Source organism: Aythya marila (genome assembly GCF_965140915.1).
Source record: "Aythya marila genome assembly, chromosome: 8".
Lineage (NCBI taxonomy): Eukaryota > Metazoa > Chordata > Aves > Anseriformes > Anatidae > Aythya > Aythya marila.
Window position 1 is genome coordinate 17,806,319 of NC_139049.1, and position 24,093 is coordinate 17,830,411.

The following is a 24,093-nucleotide window of genomic DNA, read 5'->3' on the forward strand; positions in this document are numbered from 1 at the left end:
ATGCTAGACTAAGATTTTATAATTAAAATAGGATTATTTTTTTTTTCCTGTTAGCAGTCTTATTTGAAAGACAGCAGTTTTTCTTGATTGTTCTTGCTGGTGCAACTCATGTATCCATATGATTCCATAAAAACAGAAAAAGAAAGGACATCTGGTGCTCAAGTCTGGCAGAGTGCTGTTTATCAGGAGTGTAACGGAGAGCACTGCAAGTGAACTATAAAATGAGTGTACAGGGTTTAGGATTATAGAGCACATGCTAGAAGCAGATAATAAATCAGAAGTGACATTTTAACCATGAAATCCTCTTCAGACTCTGGCAAGGATAGAATATTTATTTGGGCTGCAGCTGAAAAGAGAAGCTTAAGGAAACTGGGTGAAAGAGAGAGACAAATTAACTACAGAAACTACCGTGGCCTGTCCTGGTTTCACATCTGAAATGTTAGCTTCCCTCTGCTGCTTGCAGCGTGCATTTAATTCCTTCTTGCAGTTAACCCCATTCATAATTCCATCGCTGAATGTTTGCCATAGTTGTTGGGCAGATAAAGCCTGGGGCGATTTTTTTTTTTCCAGTTCTCTCAGTGAGGCCAGGAGTTCTCCAAACGTGTCACCTTTGGGCTCTGATCCTGCATCTCTGGAGGCTCTGGCTGGGGCCCTGACCATGAGCATGAGGAGTCGATGTCCAGGCAGGTGCCAGGCGGTGCTGCTGGTGCACGCTCTGCTTCCTGCTGTCCACACCCAGGGGTGTAGTGTGGGCTCCTGCTGGGACAGCAGAGGAGCAGGAGCCGGCCGGGGGCCCAGTCAGGTCCACTTTCAGCAGCAAAGGCAAATGCTAGGATTGCAATGGGATCAGTGCCCCAGTGTGTGCTGACACTCCTGTCTGTGCTCTCTCTGTATGCTAAATCTTGAAAATTCTCCTGCTGGAAGTGAGGCTGCCCTCTGCCAAGCATGAGGCAGTGTGGCCAGGTGATGTCTGGGCTGTGAGCAGTGTGGCCAGGTGACAAGCCACTGCAGTGAACACGGCTGGGCTCACCTCCACTCGCTTCCCCCAGCAGTGCTGCCTGTGTGGGACCCAGTGTGCTGGAGACACCTGCATGTGGAGCTGCTCCCCAGTGCCCCAACCTCACTAGTCAGTGAGACTGATACTCTCCTGATCATAAAGAAGAGTACATACAGTACTGGAGTACTCTGACTTCAGCAAATACCTATCCTTTTTTCTGCCTTGAATAAAAGATTGGACATTATCGCTTTGCCTTGTTATCAACTCTTCTGTTCAGTATCTTCTGTGGGTAGTGGAGCTGTTCATCCATCTTCTGGAGCATTCCCTGGAGGACGCTATTACAAATGCAGCCCCTCTATTTTGACAGAGGTCAAGGAAGTCTTAAGAAAACCACATCGTAAGCACACAATAGAAAGAAATCTCTTTTGGGCAGCTAGGCCAACTAGTCTGTATCCAAAGCTACGATCACAGCCATGCTTTTAAAGACTTGGGCACAAGGAGCTGTTACAGCATTGGCAGAGTTGCCCCCATCCCTGTGATTAAATGCCTTTTTTTCTCACTGTGTCTTGGATAGCTCAAGTCCCTGCAGCGTGTGCCAGCTTTAAGGAACAGAATGCTGTTTGCCTGCACTACAGCAGGGACGTAATGCCTGCATAAAAGCTTTGGACTTCCCAGCTCACAGAAGTGTCTCCAGAATGGGCACCTAGAAGAAAAGGTCGTATATCCTGTGTGCTTACAAAGCAGCCCATACTCCCCGGGCAATACAAAAAGGCTAATCCGGAGCTGCTCCTGCTATTGTCTGTACAGTGGCTTTCTTTTCTAGTAATGCAGCAGTTTGCATGCACACATTATCTCTTATTCCTTAAGAATTCATCATTTGTGCCTCTGCTTATTCCCTGCATGAAGTCATAATCCTCTATTTACGATATCACAAAGGGTTGCTGTGGAAATGATTACTAATATTAATAACCCAAGGAGGATGACTTCAGGTAGGGAATTAGCAGAAAGTGCAGATGAATCCTGACTTGTGTAATGCAGCAGCAAAGAAGTTAGTGAAATCCAGAGAACAATTGACAACCTGCTCCTTAAAATAATTCAAAAAAAAAAAAAAAAAAAAAGCATGTGCTCTCAGCATTATAGGTAGGAAAATTAGTCAATTTATAGGATTCTGTGCACTTTCCTTTAGCACATATTTGCTTGCTCTGGATCAGGTCCTGTGAGACATTGCATGCTTTCAGCTCCTCCTGATTTTCCATTACTTCATGAATTAAGGGTGTGTGGCATCTCAGAGGACACAGGTCTTCACCGGGTACCAGATGACCTGCTGTTTTAAAAAGGCAACTACTTGTGCTTTTCTTTTAATTAAGGTTGGATGTTGTAATGAATCTGCTGCCCTGAACTGAGTGTCAGTGTTGTTCAGTTTGTATGTAGGCAGGAGAGCTGAGTCTTTTGTAAGATACAGACTCAGAAGTGTATTTATAGAATAAAGTGTTGTATTTGTTTTTGGTTTGTTTTGTTGCTTTTTTTGTTGCTGTTTTTTTTTTTTTGGTTTGTGTTTTGTTTTTATAAAAGGCGAGGCAAGTGTCACTTTACGTATGCATTTGTCATCACCAGGAGCTGGGTCAGAGGCTGACAGGCGATGTCATTCGACTTGCGTAAATGAGGGCTCACATTCCTGTGCCTTATTTTTCCTTTGCCTGCTCTCTCCCTGGGTTCCTGTCCCAAACGACAGGAAGTTCGTCCTGCAGGCGTCTGGCTGAGAGCAACAGCAAAGGCTAGCCGCTTCCTCTTCCCCACCTTGGGACACAGCGGCTGCTGTGGGCAGGGGCCGGTGAGGTGCTGTGAGGGGCCATGAGGCGCTGTGAGGGGCCGTGCAGTGCCACACATCTGTGGTGAAGGAAAGGGTGGCCTGAGCCCAGCCATGCCGTGGGCCGGGGTGGGAGAGGTGTCTTAGGGAACTCAGCGTTCTGGAAAAGATGACTGGGAGGGCGCAGGAGGGAGGAAAGGGCCCAAAGCCCAGCTGCCGAGGACATGTGGGGGCAGGCGGGGATTAAAGCCGCGCGCTGGCTGCATGCCCACTGCAGACTGGGTGCCGTGGCCATGGCCGACTGGGGGCAGCATGGCTGGTTTGGATTAGGTGTGGTGTGCGGTGTTTTGTTGTACTCGTGGGATCCTGTGCTTGCATCTGCAGGGTTTATTTTTATATTGTATTAAGTATATTATATCTTTAGGAGATGTCTGTGTTCCTTACAAAAACACTCAGATCATTCCTAGTGCTATTTGTGCTGCACAGACCGGCTGTGCTGTCCCCTTCCTACTGTTGTCCCTCCAGCTCCTCCACCTTACTGGCGTGATGCTCCTGACAGACCCTGGCATTCGATCAGGGCACTGGCTCTAACAGCTCCCCTCTCTTGTTCCCTCCTGCCCATCTGGTCGGGGTCGCTCTTGTCACTGCTGCGTTCAGGGAAGCTCTCAGAAAATGTCGCATGCTGTGGTGCATGTGCAGGCTGGGCACTGGCACCCAGGTGGGTAATACCACGGCACAGCTCCCCAGCCCCACTCTCCTGTTCAAGCCCAAGGCTGCTGCTTTCTTGCTCCAGTGTCAATTATTTCTTCCAAATGTGACAAAGCGAACTTAAGAGGCAGAGACAGGGCAACAAAACAGTGAATGAAATTCAGTGTAGATGAATGTTAAGTGATGGGGCTGGGAGAATGCTAATGTGAACTTCGTGTAAGAAATAATGTGCTCCAGCTGGTCGTTACCACAGAAATAAGATCTGATCAAGAAATTGAGATTGTCATCTGAGCTGAAAGACAAATGGAGAACATTATTACGCCACCAGTTAAAGCTGTGGTGTGTCTGTGTGCTGTGTGTTGGCTGTTACATGCCTTTTGCATGCACCATCCCTTCATTTAAAAAAAAAAAAAAATTTAAATGGAAAGACTTGGAAAAGGGTAATAGATGGACAGATACCCAGAAAAGTTTGCATAAAGAGACAAATTAAGCAAGCTATGACTATTACCTGGAAAAGAGACAGCTAAGAGGGGATGATAGATGCCTGTAACACCATGAATGGTGTGGAAAAGGAGTTTGGGTACTGATTGTTCTTTGTCTCTTCTGGTGCAAAAAGCAGAGGAATTCTAAGGGCCAGGAGCTTCATCTTGCTTCCTCCGAGTTATTTTCCTGATAGTGAGCAATAATTTATATTCCTAGACAAGTGCTCCTTCCTCCAAGCAGAAGAAAAGCACACTGTGCTTCCAGACTGCCCAGCCAAGCGAGGGAGATGTTACTGCCTATTGCTGGGTTACTCTTCTCATCGGCATAGGTCACCCTGCACCCCAAAAAGCCGTCATTTTCATCATTGCAGGCAGACCTGATGTAGCTTAATTTCTTCTCACAGCTTTCAATCTGTTGGGTTAAAATCTCCCAGTTTGCTCTGTAACCCAGGCCAAGTGTTTCTTACGCGTTAGTGTAAAACAGGCAAAACTTGGATATGCTTGGAAAGAATGAGGAGAGGAGGGATGGAAAAAATATCGTAAATAGTTTTTTATAAGAATACCATGACTAGAAGGGTTGAGGAAAGGTAACTGGATAGAATGTAGAAGGGGAATGATCCTGTGGGTATGGAGTTGCATGCACTTGCATGTTTGTTTTTTCTCTTAAATGCTAAGGGCTAGGAAAAGAGAGCTAATTAAAACTAAAATCGGAGCCTGAAAATTGAATTTTGTTTCTCTATCAACGTGATGCGGGCATTCTTACATACAGTGTTTGCTGTCATGTTGGAAGAAGAACAGGTGCTGTGTGTTTGTCTTTGCTTGTGGGGTGCTGGAGGTAAAAAGGCATGGGGCTGGTCACTGCATCCCATAGCTACCGGCATGTGAGCAGGTCCCAGATGGCAGCAGGGCTCCAGCTGGGGCCTTCCTTCTACAGGGACAAAGTGTCTGGGCCTGGCCTGCCTTAAATGTGCATGTGGTCAGCTCAGCTCAGCTTGTGATAATAGGCCCTGAACACATACGCATTTTTCCTTCATGCATAATGCTGCTTCATATTTAGGATTATTTAGCTTATCCATTACCTCAGTTGTCTGAGGACACACTGTAAAAACTATAGAAAAAGCATTTTAGGCTATGCAAATGACTTCAACATAAGGAAAGCATGACTAAGGGCTGAGAGAATGTGCAATGAAAATTACCCTCTCTGGGCTGAAGAAAATTCCCAGAAAAACTAGGCATGCGGGAAATGCCTGACTGTTAACATAGCTGGTCATATGTTTGTGGGCAGAAAGCCAGCCTGAACGCATTGTGCGAGGGCTATAGTCTTTGTAAACTTAACTTTTCCCAAAACAATACGTATTTGGGGTGTTATTTGATAGAAAATATGATCAAAGAACCTTGCTTTCTTGTTTTTCTCTGCCTTGTTGTCCTGTCTGGCCAGGTGCATGTGCTCAGTGACTCTATGTCATAGAAATATGTAAGACCATGGGTCAGGTTAAAATAACCTGATTACATCGTATCAGCATATTTCTGTTGGATCCACAGTCTCCCTGTGGCACAGGTCTGGGGTGTTTTTGCCTGTACACACTCTCAACAAATTGGTTTTTGGAATTTTATTTCAATGTGCAGACATAGTTATAACAGGGATGAAAGCTTGCAAATATGATTTCCTTCTTATCTTAAAAGCCAAGGAAGAGAGTAATTTTATATTGTCAAACCACCAGTTACTAGTAAATGCTATCTTGCAGCGGTGTTGTTGCTAACAGAACCCATCCCCACTGCCGCAGCCAGGTACTCAGACTCCCATGCTTCTCTTTCTCATTTTTTTACTCATTTTTTCTCTTCACTTGTTCCCAAATTAATTCATACACCACTTCTGTGCTTTTTATTTTTGAAATCAATCCTCCTAACGTGCCCTCACCATCATCTCCCAGGTTTCCTGAAGCTGGTTCGTGTCTGCTCAGTGAGGGCCTTGCACTTGTTCTTCATTTCTGCTCACTGTGGGTGTTCCAACTTGGAGCATTTTATGGAAGCAAATGAATGGCAGATGTGTCCATACCCTTCTGTTTGAGAATTAATTTATAATTTCTTATGGAAATGTTTCAGAGTGAGTCACAATGCATTTCTGATGAACGAACTGTTTCTACAGAAAACTGGTAATATAGGATTCTATTACCAACAAGGACTGGAGAAAGCACAACTGTTTGGGAGCTGAGCGAAAGCCAGACAGTGGCTTTTCCTCTGCCACTATGTGTGTTTCAGTGTGGATTTAATTAATACGTTTCCTTAATCCAGATTTAAAAAGATTATTTAGGAAAGGGAGGGTGTGGGTAGAGGACAAGTCTGCAGACTTGTTACCAGGGACAGCAGCAGCAGGGGGTGCAGGCGTGTCACCTGCTGCTGGATGCCTGCAGCATCAAGGAGAGCTTTAAAAAAATACATCATGGCAACGGAGCGGAAACAAATTCATAAATAGGGAAGTCAAACATGGTAAGTGCGGTAATAAAAATACATCCGGTAAAGTAAAGGCGCAAGGATTTTTCCCCAGCAAAACACATTAACCTTTTATGGAGGTAGATGTGACCTTGGGAGCTCAGCTGAGATTCATAACTTAAGTAGGAACAAGAAATAACAATCTGATAATGCTTCCTCAAGAATGCATTGCATTCTTCGCTATGAGTTTCCATGTTCTCCACGGGATGTGGATGACTCAGGCTGCAACATGAAAAATGCATCCAGGCCTATAAAGGAATTACTGTAGCTGTGGAAGTGTGAGTTGTTATGGTGCTTCACAATATGTTGGAGATGCAGTTGTTCTAATTCAGCTCCATATGGCATTTTTTATGAATGAGTAGCAGTACAAATGACCTTACCAGTAATTTGAAGATAACTGTGCCTAAGATCAAAGTTTGCTCTCTGCTACATGATGTAGATCTCCCCTGAGAAGGGAATTTAGTTGAAGAATTTTGTGAACAGAGTGCTAGTTTATTTTTAACATAATTCTAATATGAGTAATTTTAAGCTGAAAAAAAAGCTTAAAAATCTGTGTGGGAACACAGGAGGACTAGGAGAGAAACTGAAACACTTGAATTTGCTTAGGCTTTGGATAGGGCCAAAGCTTTGAGCTTTGTTTGCTTCTGCATTATTCTAGGTCTCTGTCAGAGACACTGGTATAAAGCTGGAGTGATACAAAGGGGAGCCAGGCTTCTCGTCTCCAGGCTTTTTCTATCTTTAGTAAAAAGTTGAGCCTAATCCAAAACTCGCGATCTCAGGCTTCTCGTGTGCTGAGAGTCTCTGTCTCGGAAATTCTGCCAGGATCCAAATTTGAGTATGAGCCCTATATTTATAAACCCAACTTCTGAAAGCCACCAGCTCTACTGTTCTGACAAGGTTATTGTGTTGTCCCCTTGGGAACGAGGATTAACTCAGACGTGCCTTCTCGCGCCCCGGCACAGGTGCCTAGTGAAAGAGTAACTGCTTGGAAAGCAGAAAGGAGGTCCTTGAAAAGAATTAAGATTGGGCTGATAGCCAAGCTGGGAACCGTTCCTGTCCTGTTTGTGTTAATTCACACTCGTTTTATAAATATTGAATGATGGCTGCTTTTCTCAAAGGTGCTGAACACCTATAGTTTCTGTCAAAGTGAGTGGGAGGTTTGCATACTCAATGTGCATTCCTTAAGGAAAAGTCCATGGACTACTCGTTGAGTACACTGCTTAATCCTGCCGTTTCCAGGAACTGTTTGACAGAGGTTTTCTACTGCTCTTTTTGGGTAGGGTTAGTAGATTCTTCCTTGAAGGCAGAGATAAAGACAGATCTCCTTACTTGCTGTATAGCAAAATGGCTCTTGGCTGACTTGGCAGCCGCAATTAGCACTTTTTTGAAGGCTCTGTTCTTGTATTTGTGTGGACCCCTCTAAAGCGTTTGGTCTAAGTAGCTGCACTTTTTGTCTCCTGGCAGACCATGCAACAGATGAGTGACCACCGCTACGACAAGCTGACAGTGCCCGATGATGCTGCCGCAAACTGCATCTACTTAAACATTCCCAGCAAAGGCCACGTCCTGCTGCACCGAGCCCCCGAGGAGTACCCAGAGAGCGCAAAGGTGAGAGAGGTGCTGAGCATGGCTGGGAGCCTGCCAGCATCCTGGCCTCTCCGGGAAGTCGCTGGGCACTGAAATTCGGTGCTTTCCAGAATGGGTTATATCCTGTCATGGAAAAAATCAGAGGGCAAAAGCACTGGCTTTTGAAAGGTGTCGGGCCTGGGCTCTATGTTCATCTCCACTATTGATTTAATTTTGTCTCTTGTGCGCCTGGTGCTTCTTCTGCACGACTGGGAGCAGTAACAGTTCCCCTTGCTGCACTATTGTTGGTTGTGAACCTTTTGAGAGCTGTAGGCAGAAGGCCACATACACCATAAATGTTAGCATTGATTACAAACCATGAGACAGCTTAGCACCCACTGAGCCAGCCATGCCTGTTCATTCTGTAAATAGTTAGAGAAAAGGGAAAATAGTAAGTGTAAAATGTAATGATTTCTGTTCTATTTTCTTTCCTAAATAGGTTTTTGAAAAACTGAAGGACCACATGCTGATTCCAATAGCCAACACAGAACTGGAGAAAGTAGATGGGGCACTCACCTGTTGCTCTGTGCTTATTAACAAAACTTCAGAATTATGAGTTTACAGAGTCCCTCCCTTGTAACTGGCAATAATGTTACACACAAGGTAGACGAATCTGTATCCACACTTCTATTGTTTTTATTGACAATCTACTGTACCACTGTGCTACTAACCCTTGTTTACAAATTTTTTGCTTTGTGTAATTTTATTATGTCCTTGCAGATGGTATTTAAGGTGGATGTATGCTTTTCTTGAGGGGTGCATAACTGAAGTATGTTAGTCCCGTGGGCTAGCAGAAGACGCTTATAATGGCTAACCCCTTATGTTAGTGATTTAACTTATCTGTGTGAAAATTTTATGAAAACCAACTAATTCTCAACACTTCAAGAACCTCTGTCTCTGTACTGTTGCCTTCTCCTGTCTTTTTCTCTTGCTTCCTTGATCTGTGTCTTTTTTTCCTTCTTCAGTCTTTCATCTCCTTTTTTCTCTTTTCTTTCAGTAATGCAAGGTGTCGGTGGGGACTAAAAGTTCAGGGGGCTCATGGACTTGGTATCTTGTGTGGTTGGGAAGCTGGAACAGTGGGCAATAGACTGCTCACTGTCTCAGCCATATCACATTGCTGCTGCTGGGCAGAATCATGCCTAGAATCAGTTTCAGACGCCAGGTAGCAATTTTGGGAAAAGCTTTCTCTGGCGGGTACATTCAAGGGCAATGTCTGCCTGGGAAACTTGGATGACAGAAAGAAATTGCAGTGCAGCCACATATGACATGTCCTGCAAGTTCAGGTCCTGGTTTGCTGCTCGTGCTTTGTATTCACTTTAGTGAGAAAGAGAGGGTTTTTTTCTTAAAGGCCAGATCCCAGGGAGCACCTGGACGACAAAAATGAGAAGTTCAGATGTTCTTGGAAAAGTTAAAACTCTGAAAGTAAGCAAAATTGTTTTTTTATTCTATTGTTTACTTTCCGTGTATTTGTCCCTTAGTTCTGCTGTTTTCTCTTCTTTTGGAGGCCACATACTAGCAAAATTCAAAAGGAAAGGCTGATAGAGTGAGTTGAAGGACAGTTATTCCTGGATTATGCTCATGAATAAGGGAAGCTATTGTTTCCTGAAAGATTGGCATGTGTACTTTATCTGCCCTTGGGGTAGTTTTCCTTGGAACAATGACCATCTTATTTTTTTAATTGCATGAATATTTACTGTGGTATTCATTTAAAACAAATACAGTTTTTGTAGCAAATTCCACTACATGTTTACCCACTGAGTCATACTTTTTTTCACCACAGTAAAGTGAAGCATTCCCCATTGTATTCACATGCTTCTTGGTAAACCATTTGTAAACTAAGGATGGAGAAATTCCCAAACAGAGGCAGCAGTGGGAACTCTCCGGAGACTGACGAATAGTCTGAACATGTTATCGACTTCCTAGGCACCTCCTCCACCTTTCCTGAACCACTTGTGGCATGTTTCTGAGGTACAGTCAGAAGCAAGCAGCAGCAGGGAGGTTAGCAATGCGTTCTGTAGCACAGCAAATAGTATTAACCAAGTGCACACTTTGGTGTCCTCTGGAAACCCACATGATTTTCCACACAACCATAAGGTTGGAAACACAAGTACATATATCTATAGGTTCTCCACAGGGCATCTCTCACCTCACATCAGTGGCTAATGTGGAGCAAACATCCTGGCAGCCATGGCAGGATGCATCTCATGTCTGGGCGCACTGTACGTTGTGATGACACGAGGCACCGTGAGGGAGAGAACAATGACGAGCAAATGAAATGTATCTGAAAAGGTGTGTCCCAAAGGAGGTCCTTCACCAGCCAAACAGCAGCTGTTTTTGTGGCTGTCCCAAAGGATTCTCCTGATGTTTCTCCCTTGTCTCCTCCATTTCCATGAGCTACCATTTCAGCTTGACCCACGTGATCAGGCTCTGAAGATGTAAATGTTGCAGTGGGAAATCTCTGTTCTCCCCTTCCCTCAGTGCTTTTTATGTATCTGGTACAGCGTCTTGCATTTTAAAATGAATTCATACTAAACAAAGATTTTGTGCCAAAAAATAACCCTTTAGTATTTAACTATAACTTCTAGAGCCAAGCTTTATGCTTAAAAACTTCTGTATCTGTGGAGGCTGTTGTAAAAAGCCTGAACAGAACCCCCTGACTTGTCTGTACTCTCCTGGCCTATCTGTTTCAGTCCCTCTCCATCATCTCAGTTGGGAGCGGGAGCATCCAGCTGGCTTGTGCCAGCTAGGCTGTGGGATTTCCATTCAATTCATGCCTCAAACTTCTAGTTGTATTTTTGCCCTCTCTTTCTCCGACTACAGCTTCTAGTTTATGGTACAATAAGCACTTTTCTCTTTTAACTCCAAGTGGAGTTTCCTTCTGCTGCCTCAGTTCTCCTACTTCAGTCTTCTTTTTCTGCACTCCCGTCTCCTTGCTGTTCATTCCACAGTGGACAGTCCTAAATTTTCTCCCTCCTTGACTAGGTGCGAGGTGGGAGGAGAAACCGAGGTGTCCATTTTTACTCTGAGGGACTTCTTTTGAGCTGGAAGGATGACTGTCAGCAAGGGCTGTACATCTAGAGAGTGACAAGGGAGGTGACTCCTCTTCAGGATTGCTCCAGAAAAGAGAAAAATGTGGTGGACATTGTTGATACCTTGTGTCTCTGAAAGCAACAGAATAGGTGATAATGGCTTTCCCAAGGGAGGGAGAGGGAAGAGCAGACCTCAGAGCTGAGAAACACCTCATTTTCCAGAGAGGTTGTTGGTATTATTGCCATTTAGGTTTCCTTGCCTTCAAGGCTGTATTTTGGCATACAGAAAGAGGAGAGGATTGGCTGAGGAATTTGAATTCCCTCAGGTGGTTATTTCAAATTGTACTCTAACTTTAGGTGCAGAATTTGGGTGCTCTAAATCATGTGTGCTTCGTTTCCATTTGACAGAGTTTGTCATAGGTGTGATAGGTTCTTAATATACATGCATCTTTGATGCCAAAAGTTACCTAAACTGGTTAATGGGATTGCCATCACTTCTCTGCTTTTAGCATTGCGCTTTGTTATAGCATTAAAAAACAAGCAACAACATTAAAAGCATTTCAGTTTGTGCATTTACAGTATGGTACTAAGAACTAGAGTCATGCCAAATGCTGCTACTTCTTGCTGTTTGCTACTTTTTCTACTGCCCAAACAAAGAATTCAGTTGCGAGGACATTTCTGCTGTAACACACATACATCTAATGGGTGTCCTGTGCATCTTGTCACTTGAACATTTCTCAAATGTCTGATGTGAATCATCATCCTTGATTAATATAAATAATAAGATGAGATCCCAAACCAAAAAAGGAGATGAGACACTGAACTGCCCACATAAAACATTTGATAACAGCTGTTAGGCTGTATGACATAGAAGGTCAGTGCAGAAGATATTGTGGTTAATAGCTCAGCAATGGGGTTTGAATTACTCATCAGTATTTTTTTTTTCTATGACCAAGCAGTTTAGCTTAGATCAAATGAAGGAGCGGCAATGTGCATTAAAGATCTTTCATGGTTATTATCTTTACTATGAGTTTAGAAAGATCTGTGTTATGTGGGTTTCTCTCTTTAACAATGTGAATACAGTATCTCTCTCTGCAATGAAAATGTGAATGCATACTGTACTTACAAGATAATCTTGAATTCTTCCATTTCTGCATTTTTGTCATTTCCACGCTAATATAATCCTTTTTTGTCTTAAATAGATGCCACTATGAAGCTGTTCTCTGACTTTTTGGGTGTTTTCCATGTAATAGGTACAGAGGTCATAGGCAGCATCATGTCCAGTTTTAAAAATAAACATTCAGTGAAATGCAGAACAAGGAATCTGCTTTTTCTGTTTGTTCACAGCAAATTGGGGATGAAATATGGAAAAAAAATAAGCTTTTGATTTCACTCATCTTCTTAAACATTTTATCAATGAAGTCAGAGCCAAATTACTTTAATACAAAATACTGGCATTCATGTAGAATCATTTTGGGAAAATAATTTACTATTTAAGATTCTCTATTTTTGTTTTTATCAGTAAGGAAGCTGAAAAGATAAGACTGCTTAAAGAATGGTATTTGTTAAGTGATTGTGAACAAAGTATCATTGGAGCTCGTGTATTTTCAGAAAAGTTTTAACTGGACGTATGATGTAACTTGTTTAGAGTTGCATGTGAATCGTGTTAGTCACTGTTTTACATTGTATTGTTCTGCAGTACACAAATATGACTACTGAACACAGAAGTGTTACATTTCATCAAACTTAAAATCTCGCTGCAGTATATAGTTTCCCACTTTTTGTGCCAAAAACATCAGTACATTCCATAATCTATTCTAATAGAGGTTTGCACTTTGATTTTTTTTCTTTTTGTGATCCTTGCAGTTTCATTACTATATATCCCTATCACAATGGAATAAAGTGTCAATTGTACTGTGAACTATGTAGTTCTTGCCTCTTATTTTGAAACTGCAAGCACATGCATTTAATTTAATACTGTGTCATGACATCTTTTTATTGGGAAGCTTGCTACATATCTAGAAATAAAGCAAGTAATAGACACAAGTACTAAACCTTCAATCCTGTTAGAAGAAATCTTGACTCTTTAAAAACAAATCATGATTTTAGATTTACCTTTAAGAATAACGTAGATAGAGGAGGTATTGGCTAAGTATGCTTAGCCAAGATAACTAAACAGATGTTATTATAGTACAGCATTTTTCTGTAGTGTGTGTATTTACTGCAAGTTACAACAAATGAAACAACAAAGGTACAGTGGCATGATCATTGTTTTAATTCTTTCTGTAGCTCTTGCACCTTTCCCTCCTGCAAGATGTCAAGAGAGTTGACAGCGTTTCAGACGTTGCTGTGTGGTAATATGACAGATGGCTGCGTGTTTTATATCTAAATACCACTTGTTGCGTGCTGCAGATGATGCAGTGGTGCTAATCTCTGCTTGTACTCTCGTGCGCTAATATGACTAGACTGGTATTAGGAGTAATGATACTAGAAGACAACTCAGTTGTCTCCTAATATCATTACAACAACCCACCTCCACGGAGCCTAGGGTAAGCGCTTGTAGGCCTTCAGTGCCACCATGTGGCAGTCAAAGTTTTAATTGTCTAAGGCCTCAATATTGTTGCTGCAACTCTATATTTAGGAAATGCAACATAAAATAACAGTACTGAAGCGAAAGAATTACATAAATTCCAAACTGTACAGTTTGGCTACTAATAGGACTTTAAATAGACTATAATGTAATAGAGCCTCCTGCTGGAGAAGCAAGGCTAAGGAAATATTTTGTTACAGCTGATGTAAATATAGCCATTGTACTAATTTACAGGAGTTAAAAGTAAGATTTTTATAATACTGTATTTAAATTGGTGATACCTACTGTGGTAGCTTGGCACAATTACTTCATGTAGTAAACTGCATCATTTACACACATCTTTGTGTACCTATTTCTACAGAAGAGAGTTGGTACCAGTTTACTTGAATTTGTTTCAAAATGGCAAACTTCTTTGACTGAGAAATTTATTCTATATGAACATGACACATGTACGTAATCATGTAAACCAATGTAGTGTCCAAAATCGTTCCACCTCCCTTGAAAAATGTTGTAACTCACTCCCCATTGAAGCTCACTTCTCAATACTGAACTACTGATGCTAACCTCCTGAAATTAATTACATACCGAGCGTAGTCTTCTTCCAGTTGCCTGGACCATTCTTTTTTTTTTTTTTTTTTTTTTTTTTTTTTTTTTTTTTAGCAAATCTGCTAAATCTATTCTATTCTCATATTCTCTAACCACACGCCCTTCTCCCTGATTGCTCGAGTTAATTCCTTTCAGTTTGCCTCACGCTGGCCTACATGGCTGAGGAATCCAGAAGCCAGACATTGCGTGGCTTTTAACTGCACCTCTCGCTGAGCGAGGTTATTAATAACTACCCTATGTTATATATGGAGTGGTAATTCGTGTCGAGAAAATGGTTGATATTAATAAAGAAGGGGGAGATTTGGGAGCGTGGCCATGGGAGTGGGCAAGCCCCGTGGTTGATGAAAACATCAGACTCTTAACGATGAGGCCATCAGGAATGTAAAAGAGTTTAGAGGGAACAAAGAAGGGTGATTCAGGAGACTCCATGCAGTCTCGGGTTGTTCCCCAGCCGTTAAGGCATGGAAGTTTCTGGGTGTTTGCTGTTGCTGTTATTTGCAAAGTTGTTTAACCAATGAAAAGTTGTTTTTGAAAAGGCCTGATGTGGAGAAAAGGGTATAAGAGGGGAGCCTGCCCTCAAGATAAAAAAAGGCAGCACGATGTAATGAAGTTGTCATCAATAAAGAAGCAGAAAGAAGGAATGAAAAGGGGAACAGGCAAGCAAAATGGAGACCAGGACGGGAACAGGCACATTGATCGCCTCATGAAGATGGGTTCGGCCTGTTATATATGGAGTGGTTATTCGTGTCGAGAAAATGGTTGATATTAATAAAGAAGGGGGAGATGTGGGAGTGTGGCCATGGGGGTTGGAAAGCCCCATCGTTGATGATAACATCAGACTCTTAACGATGAGGCCATCAGGAATATAAAAGAGTTTAGAGGGAGCAAAGAAGGGTGATTCAGGAGACTCCATGCACTCTCCGGTTTCTTGTTCTCCATCTGGTTACTTGTTCTCTAGCCGTTAAGGCATGGAAGTTTCTGGGTGTTTGCTGTTGCTGTTTAATGCAAAGTTCTTTGACCAATGAAAAGTTATTTGGAAAACAACTGCTGTGGAGAGAAGGAAAAGGCAACACGATGTAATGAAGTTATGTCATCAATGGGGAGGCAGAAAGAAGGAATGAAGAGGAACAGGCTAGTGGAACGGACACCAGGACGGGAGCAGGCACATTGATTGCCTCATGAAGATAGGTTCAGCCAGACTCAGCAAACCACTCAGAGAAGCTTGTACTGAAAGTCACTGGAAATAGGCACACCGGAGCTGGGAAGAAGCTCAAGCTGAGAGAAGCAGACCCACGCACACAACTGCCCCTCGCTGGTAAGCAGCCGGGCATTATGGGGAATCATACGTCCTTAGAAACAAAGACTGTCCTGGTAACCTTACAGTTTATTCTCTTTATTAACAGTCGGACAGTTTGCGATCCTGAATTATGGGACCAAATTGAGGTCAAGGTGTGGGACTCTGCAACTAAAAATGACAAGGTTGCAGTGGAATTTCTCGGCACCTGGCGAGCAGTTTCTGAGGCCTTAAAGAGCCCTGTGGGACCACAGTCAGAAACGTGTGGTTTGCCAGACAGTGAGGGAGCTGCGGGCTCCTTTACTGATCCAACTGCTACACCATCGGCCCCTCTGCTGCTACAGCCATCGAAGGCTTTTGCTGTTACGCCCCCTGGTGACCTGGACGTGCCTTTTGACCCAGGATTATTGGCCTTGAAAAGGAGACGGGTATGTTTTTCTTCGATTCGGGAAGAACGGGATACATAAGGCCCAAAGACCAAGTAAAGCAAGACATATTGTTCAAAAGGAATGGAAAATGGAGACTTGTTTGTAATTAAGAAAAGGAACGGAAAATAGAGACAACATGTTAAGTCATGGAACTTAAAGGATTGTTTGTTACCTTTCCTGATTGTACGTATGTGTAGGCATACTCGGGTTTAGTATGTAAAAGCAATGTTCTATATATTTAGAATGTTTCATGTTCATGTGTGTGTGTTGGTGGAGCGTAGACTCCCCGCACACCCAGCACTGTTTACTTGCCTTTTATACCTTTCATAAATACGTCTTTTATAAATATTACTAAATTCAGATTGAATTGAGACTTCATTTATAACATCTAGGTCCAGAATGCACAACAGTTATTTTTATCAGAGTGTTGTAGGGAGCCAGCGAAGCCTACAGTAACATTCGCCTTGGAGAGAAGGAAGGAGCCAGAAGGCATTTGGTTTAATGGACAAGGATAGAGCCGGGAGCTGGGGGGCACTGGCCTCTGCCTCAGCTGTGCCACAGCCACCTCACTGGGAGCTCCACACACCTGAAACCTTGCTGAGCCATTTTGGGACTGATGTTAACGCTCTGGGCCAGGTAAGAAGGGTGAACATCCCCTGTGTGTGTGTAAGTGTTACGAGCAGAACCAACGTGCTTTTTAGGGAGCCGGATCAACCGGCAGCGTGAGGCAAACACCAGCACGGTCACACCTCGCGTAGCACGGCACTGGCAAGGCAGAGCGGGGCCGGGGCGAGCCGTCCCGGGGGTGCCGCAGCCGAGAGCAGCGGGCGGGCAACCCTCAGCCCCTGCTCCCTGAGGCGGCCCGGCGCGCGGCCGCCATCTCGTGCGGGCGGGGCGGTGACTGCGGCCGCGCCCCCTGCCCCTGCCCGGCCGCCATCAGCCGCGGGGCGCTGCCACCGCGCACGCCCGGCGGGGCGGGGAGCCTGGGTCGGAAGCGGTGCCGGGGGCGGCTTCCCGCGGCAGCGGCTTCCGCGATGGAGGCCGCGGGGTCGGGGCCGGCCTCGGCGGCGGCGGGGCGGCCGCTGACGGAGGATGAGATGGCCGACGTGAAAAAGGAGGTGAGCGGCGGCACGGCACCGGGCGGCGCGGGCGGCGGGGAGCGGGAGGCGCGGCCCGAGCAGGGCCGAGCCGCTGAGGGCAGGGTGAGGCCGGGCCTCCCCTCACGGCCCCGCCGCCCCCCGGGCCTTTTGTGTGATTTATTTTGCTGTCACGTCGTCTGCCAACTCGTTACAGAGCTGAGCTGAGTTCTGGCTTCTTGGTACCATTACGTGTATGGAATTTTCTGTAAAAGCTTTGTCACGGCTCTGTGAGGTGTGTTTTGCAAGTTACTGCTTGCTTCTGTAGAGCCGCGGGGTAACGCTGCAGTAGGCAGCATCCCGATGTTACAGGGAAAAAAAAATGTTAAATCAGACCATCTGTGTAACGTTATCTAAATCAGTCTGAGCTACTGACTGTATTCATAGCTGATGCTCACAAAAGTCCATCTGTGTCACTTCAGGCTCCAATCTTACAGTCTCCCACAGTAATCTGAGGACTTGGTGGTAACATACTGGGTAGTAACAAATAACACTAGGTTTGTCATCAAAACACAGTACAATAAACCTGACTGCAGAGATCCTCGTCTCAGGGAGGTTCATTGCTCACTGTAAGCTCTTGTAGCTGCTCCAAAGCTGTGCAGGTGGCTTTGGCCAAGTAACCTTGTCAGGATGAGCTGGAGATCCAGCCAGGCATTGGTTTCTTCTTGCAGTCTGCACAACACTGCTGTACATTGCATGGCAAGATGTGTGAGCATAACTGAACGAACAGTTGTCTGTGCCTCCAGTGGATTAAACAACGAACAAGGCAGCTAGGGTATCGGATATGGTGTAGACCCAACTAATCATTATGAAGGCATAGCTGTAACAAAAGTTTAACTGCTAATTAGCATCAATAAGCAATCTTCTTGTAGGTTACACTTAAAATAAGAGGGTGGATTGCTTCAAGTCACTCAAACTGATGCTTTTGTTAAAATAAAATGCAAATCTCTGTATCCTAGGTTTAAAAAAGTCAGGTAGTTAAATATATTTGTGCATAATTTCTTTTGTGCTTGTATTTCATCACGTGCATTGTCAGGTGGTTATTGCTCATCACTGACAGCTGTGTCACATAGATGGCTAGGTTAAATGAAATATTTTAGCACCACAGGCTAGGTTAAAATGTTTTATATTCTGTCTGCATTGCTACTTATATTCTGCTCTGTGCACCAATCTTAAAGCCATCAAAACCAGGGTGCTGTGTTAAAGCTTTATTTCTTCTTGGATATAGGTGTTATCTTTGTGAAACTGAAGGCATGCTTGCTTAGGGTTGAGTATGTTAAAGTAATTAAAACATGGTATGTTTTTTGTAGGGTATGCAGGCAGTTTCTGCTGTCTTTTGCTACAACCACACAAGTACTGTCAGGATTTGCTTTGGTATCTGAGATCAAGTAAACTAGCACTGAAATATTTTTCCCCAAAACTTTCTGTACCCTCTCCCTACTGTTTTGTCACATCAGGGAAGAGTTGAGGTGACCTTACCCTGTGTTACCTCCTTCTATTCCTTACAAAGTGGACTGCGGAAGGGAAGTGATGCAAGAGCAGGAATTCTCAGTGTGTGGTGTGGCAGCATACCTCAGCTGGCTTGCAGGGGTGGTCTGCTCTGGGTAAACTTGTCTTGAGGAGAAATTGTAAAGGTTGGAATCTCACCTCCTCCAGCTGGGAAGGGGGCAGTGAGCCCTGCAAACACATCCATACAGAGCAAAGGGTTCTTAATGCTTGTGCTCTGTCCTTCCTGTCCTTGACAAACTGTTACCCTCTGAGGACAGTGCAGAGGGGAATTCAGGACTGGTGCACTTCATGCAGCGTAAGACTCATTGCAGAGCAATGTTAGTCAAAACACTGTAGTCGTTCAATTGAGTAACAGCTTGCTATATTCTTCTAATGCTGAAAAACATACTGACTCTTCTGCTTTTGAGTTGGTTGTGACTGATCCCCCTTGGTGGTAGGAAGAGGTTTATGGGAAGTGAAAGAATGCCGCACTGCTCCCAACACTCATAGCCAAGCAAGCACGGGCCTGTTCCACTTGGATACTTGATGGCAGAGAAAAATGGTGGGAGTTGTGCTGTTGCCCTTTTCTGTTCCTCCCAGTCCGCTGCACCAGCACGGGGGCAGGTAACTAACCCGCTCCGTTGATGGATCCTCTCAGCTGCCAGAGCTGGAGTGAGGGTGGGAACAGGGAGCTGCCCACAGCCTGAATTAGGCACCCTGCAGCCGCGCCCTTGGGGTTCGGGTTTTGTGTTGTATTCATTGGTGGTGGTCTGCTGCCAGCAGCTTTCCTTTCTCTTCCTTGCATGCCCTCCTGATTATTCCTTTAACTGCATAACCACAGGCTGTTTATTGATGGCTTGCTTTTGTTGGACCTCTAGGAGCAGAAAACTACAAGAGCACATTCCATTCTTCCTTTGCCGTGCTTAGTGAAGCAGTCCAGAAATTTTTTCTTTAATTGAGTTATTGGTGTTTTCCACAGCACAGGATGCCAGGCAGTTCTATTGAGCTAGTAAATTCCTTTAAAGCAAAGTTGTCTTCATGCTGCTTTCATGGGATATAATTGAAAAGCAAGAGGATATTGGAAGACTTTCTTTGGGAAAAAAGTTGTGATTGTTTCTTTTCATCTTACCGCATCTCTCAAATGTAAAGGTGTTTTTTTTCCTTGTAGCTCTCAAATAATTTACCTTTGTTGAATCAAATGAGGCAACTTCAGGAGGAGAGGAGAGAATGTTTTTTCACATCAATAATTTTCAGCCAGTGTGTATCTGACTTGTGTATTTCTTCACAGGGAAAATTGTTGGCAAGGGAACCTGCTGATTCTGCAGTGTTACACAGAGTGTGCTTTTCAAGTAAAAAGATACTTGTGACTCTCATCTTCATAGAGCAGTTGATTGGTTATTGAAAGCAGAGTTGTGAAGGCAGGCATTAGTTCTGTTAAACTGCTGGCACCAAGCAGGCCTCTTAATGTGCAGATTGAAATACGGTGAATGTCATTGACGCTTCGGAGGTGCTTGTGCGGACCCTTTGAACAAGGGGGGTGGAGGTCACTGCTTTCTTTGCCAGATGTCTGAATAAACCCGTCAGTGTAAGAGAGGACACAGGATCTTACAAAGAAGAATTCAAAGTGGTGACTTTGCTCCTCTAAATTACCTCCAAAATAAACTGGTAATCACATTCTACCTGCATGCGGTTAGAAGGATGGCACATCTCTGCAGGGAGAAACAGAGGGAATGGGACGGGATACAACGTGTTGCAGTTCCTGAGGATGTGAAGGGCTTGGAACAGACTTCTCTGCTTTATCGTGCCCCGTGGTAACTGACTGCATGCGAGGGTCTGTAGACAATGGATGGAATCCGCTCCCAGGGCAGATTGTTGCCGCTTTTTTCCTTTTTTTTCTTTTTCTGGTTACAGAGAGGATTAAGCAACCAGCTGACACTTGGTAGCTGAAGTTATGCTGCAGGGGGGAGGCATTTTACTTCTGCCAGAGTCCTCAGAGATGTGCTAATTCTCAGGAGTCATTGCAGTGTGTCATAAGCGTACAGGGTGCTGCAGGTGTTCAATATAAAATCTTAAACCATCAGAAAGCAGATTGATAAAGAAAAAGCAGCCAGTAAAGTTGTTGAGAGTAGGTACATCTGTGAAAGAAAGCACAGGTATTGTGGATGCTGGTGAACTCAAATAGAGGTGTCTGTCTAATAAAACTTTTAAACAGTGAGTATACATGCTGTTGCTCTGAGACTGCTCTGCTCAATGTACAGAAAACATCAATAACAGCAGTGCCATGGAGTTGGGCCTCTGGGATACAGATAATATGAAAATGTTGCAGTTGGGTAGTAAAATGGGGAGAGTGGGTATGCATGTAGGCAAAATAAGTAGTTGCTGTTGTGTTTAATTTCATTTTTACTTGGTGGCTGTTCTGAAATGTGATAATCATAGACCTAATGTAATATTTTCAGTAAATATCTGCCTTAATTACTTAAGATGCATTAAAACCTCACAGGTCACTCAAAGGAAAACTCCTGAAAAGGATAGGTAAATTAAAATGCTTTGATTTTATTTATTTATTTTTTTTTTTACACAGCTGCACTGAGAAAATTCTCCCCTAGGTAACGTGGTGGCAGCTTTAAAAACTGCTTGACTAACTTGTAAAAAAAATCATAAAGATTTTTAATAAAGGCTTCTAAATGAATTGAAAGATCGGCTGATACTGGTTTGTTTTGTTTTTTTCAGGCTTTAGAAAGGATGCGACCTTACTTGTGTGACAAGATTATAGCTGAGAGACACTTTGATTACCTACGTTCAAAGAAAATACTCACCAGAGAGGACACAGAAGAGATCTCTTCTCGATCTTCCAGCAGGAAAAAAACTGGGAAGTTGTTGGACTACTTAGCAGAAAACCCAAAGGGACTGGATGCTTTGATTGAGTCTATCAGGCGAGAAAGAACACAAAACTTTCTGTTACAAAAGATAACTGACGTAGTGTTGAAAGTCAAAAATGAAAAACTTGAAGCTCTCAAAGGTAAGAAGTTTATAATAAAATCATCTAAGATAAAAATTTTATTTTGAGGGTCTGCAAAATAAAACTCGCACTGTTCAATCCGTGTTTCTTATTACATATTTTTTTCCTTTCTCTAGTGTTTGGGACAGTGTTCTTGGAAACTGCCTCAGTTTGGGTTTAAAATCTCAGGACGATACCTCGGGCATATCAGGCAAATATCAGGCAGATAGCTCTGCCTCTTTACTATCTGAACACAAATAACAAAATGGGGAGAGGGGGGGAAAACCGCAAACATACTGTTTTGTTCTGATGGATAAGTCTTTTTTCACACTTCAGTTTTGCTTTCTATGAGGTTCTAATTCAGAACGCAAAATAAGTGGTTATCTTCCATCTTGTGTTTCTCTTTACTGCAGTGGCAGGATGCTTGGGTTTTGTTCAACTCTGCACCTCAGCAGAGGATAAGCCCACAAATGCAATATTGAGGGGAATTTTCCCCAAATGCTTTCAGTGCAAAAATTAAAAATAGACTCTGAATGTATTGCTTCATACAATCAGAAGTTTTGCTGACACAGAAAACTGAAGTTGCTCTATGTATTCACATCTGAAGGCGGAAAAAGAAAGCATAAGCTTTCTAAACCAAAAACCTTACTTCCCCTTCCACACCCACCTAAAGAGAAATAAAGAAGGAAGAAGGTACGTTTTTGACCCTAGTCATGAAAGGTCTGAAGTTTTCTCTGGCTTCAAGTGGAGCAGCCTTCAAAAGCAGTCCAGTTTGGAGCAGAACAATGTGGCTGAAGCTTTTAAAAGGTTCTTTGAAGAATACAGTGAGAAAAGTCTATTGAAAGATAGTTCAGGCTGCCTATAGAAATGACATCCTAAAGCGAAGCTTAAGTTACAGTGTGCTTTGTCAACTAGTAGCTGACATAGAGAAATCATTCCCGTGGCTGATGAGATGACCTGCATGTATTTTCTAATTTGTCACAACTACTTGGACGTCACAGGTGAGATGAAAAGGATGGTTGGTTCAAATTATAGACAACTGATCTTTGACAATGTTACTGATGCTAAATCAGTTTTAAGAGTGCATCATATTGTAATTAAATTGTTTGTTTGTTTGTTTTTGTCTTAGGTCTGAGCTGCAGCACCTGCATGACCTCGCTGTATGAAGGAACAAATAATCTTTCTAGATCATATTCTGATGAATCTAATTTTTTTGATAAAACAAAAGATAAAGAATCAACCCAGATGCATCACCCAGAAGAAGATTATAGCACTGCTGCGTTTATGTCTGCTGTCTCTCTTCATTCCATGAATTTGCCAATTGCAGAGACGGGAAATGCAGAGAGTGTGGTTTTCTCAGCCACCCTTCCAGGCCCTGGAGACCCCGGAGCACCCCCTCTCCCACCAGAGCTCCAGTCAGAACAGCAAGAACCATCTAACAGTTCAAGTGACAATTGCTTTTTGCCTCTGAGATCACGTTCTCTTCAACCTTAGTGAACTTAGTGACTTTTGTCTATTCATCCGAAGGGTACTGAAACAGCATGTGATGTCTTATAAGGGTAAAAAAAAAGTTTTGAAACTGTTAGTTTGTGAAATCAGAGGAAACAGTCCATGCTATTTACTGTTTTAACATATTTTTTTTTGTAATCAGGTGACTCTAGCTGCTTGATTTCATGTTACTTAGGAAGCTTTTATTAGAAAAAAAAAATCATGATACTACACCAGCAAAGTTTTGTGGGTTTTTTTTTTTTTTTTTTTTTTTTTTTAACCAATATATTTAAGATTTTGTGTTTAGTTGCAGACACTTAAGCTGCAGTTTACAGAACAGTAAGTAACAAACCTGGTGTTCTTAGCCTTTCTGTGACAGGTGAAAAGCAAAGGTGGTTAGGAAAAGTACTGAGTATTGAAAGTATTGAAGTTAGCTTCCTGAACTAAAAGCTTTAGCTCGCTTGCAGAAAAGCTTGACCTCATTTGCCAAATTAAATACTTCTCTGTAGGATAAAGTCTGTCCTCCATGTATGTATGTTATGTGCAAAAAGTATTTCCATTTGCAAATAACACATCTGACCAAATCTGTTGCTATGCGTATTTGCAAGAAGTCTCTTATTTTTTTAACTTTTTGTCTACCAGTACATTGAAAGGCACTCAGCATCACAGTGATGCGAGCTAGCGAGTATACTTCCACAAGCCTTAGCATATTATTCTTGTATATTATTTAGAGATTTGTGATTTGAGATGCACTTTAAATATAAATTCTCATTAATATTGGAAAAGGAAAGTAAACTGCTGTAACCACATCATGTGGGCTATGAGAAACTGCTGTTGTATAATACTGTTAAGGACTAATGCTTCTATATTTTGTCCCAGTAGGTAAGTAGAGGAGTCGTGTAGCAGGAAAGCATCCTTAACTGCAG

The 24,093-nt window shown here is 43.1% G+C and overlaps 2 protein-coding genes across 2 annotated transcripts in view; both read left to right on the top strand.

Moving 5' to 3' along the window:
• The window catches only part of DDAH1 (dimethylarginine dimethylaminohydrolase 1), a 55,514-nt gene extending 42,444 nt beyond the window's left edge, over positions 1-13,070 (top strand). The window contains exons 5-6 of the mRNA XM_082766398.1: positions 7,949-8,092; positions 8,550-13,070. Coding sequence (XP_082622524.1) covers positions 7,949-8,092; positions 8,550-8,666 — 261 coding nt within the window. The 3' untranslated portion in view covers positions 8,667-13,070. The remainder of the gene's footprint in view (positions 1-7,948; positions 8,093-8,549) is intronic.
• A 3,993-nt stretch (positions 13,071-17,063) lies between these two features.
• Positions 17,064-23,443, top strand: BCL10 (BCL10 immune signaling adaptor). The gene is made up of 3 exons (XM_082766564.1): positions 17,064-17,175; positions 21,412-21,700; positions 22,809-23,443. The coding sequence occupies exons 1-3, from the start codon at positions 17,092-17,094 to the stop codon at positions 23,171-23,173; spliced, it is 738 nt and encodes a 245-aa protein (XP_082622690.1). The 5' UTR covers positions 17,064-17,091; the 3' UTR covers positions 23,174-23,443.
• Positions 23,444-24,093: the final 650 nt, after the last annotated feature.

Coding starts and splice junctions, on each gene's coding strand:
- BCL10 (XM_082766564.1), top strand. CDS start 17,092: ATGGAGGCCGCGGGGTCGGGGCCGGCCTCGGCGGCGGCGGGGCGGCCG. Junction 17,176..21,411: donor TGGCCGACGTGAAAAAGGAG/GTGAGCGGCGGC, acceptor TGTTTTTTTCAG/GCTTTAGAAAGGATGCGACC. Junction 21,701..22,808: donor AAAACTTGAAGCTCTCAAAG/GTAAGAAGTTTA, acceptor TTTTTGTCTTAG/GTCTGAGCTGCAGCACCTGC.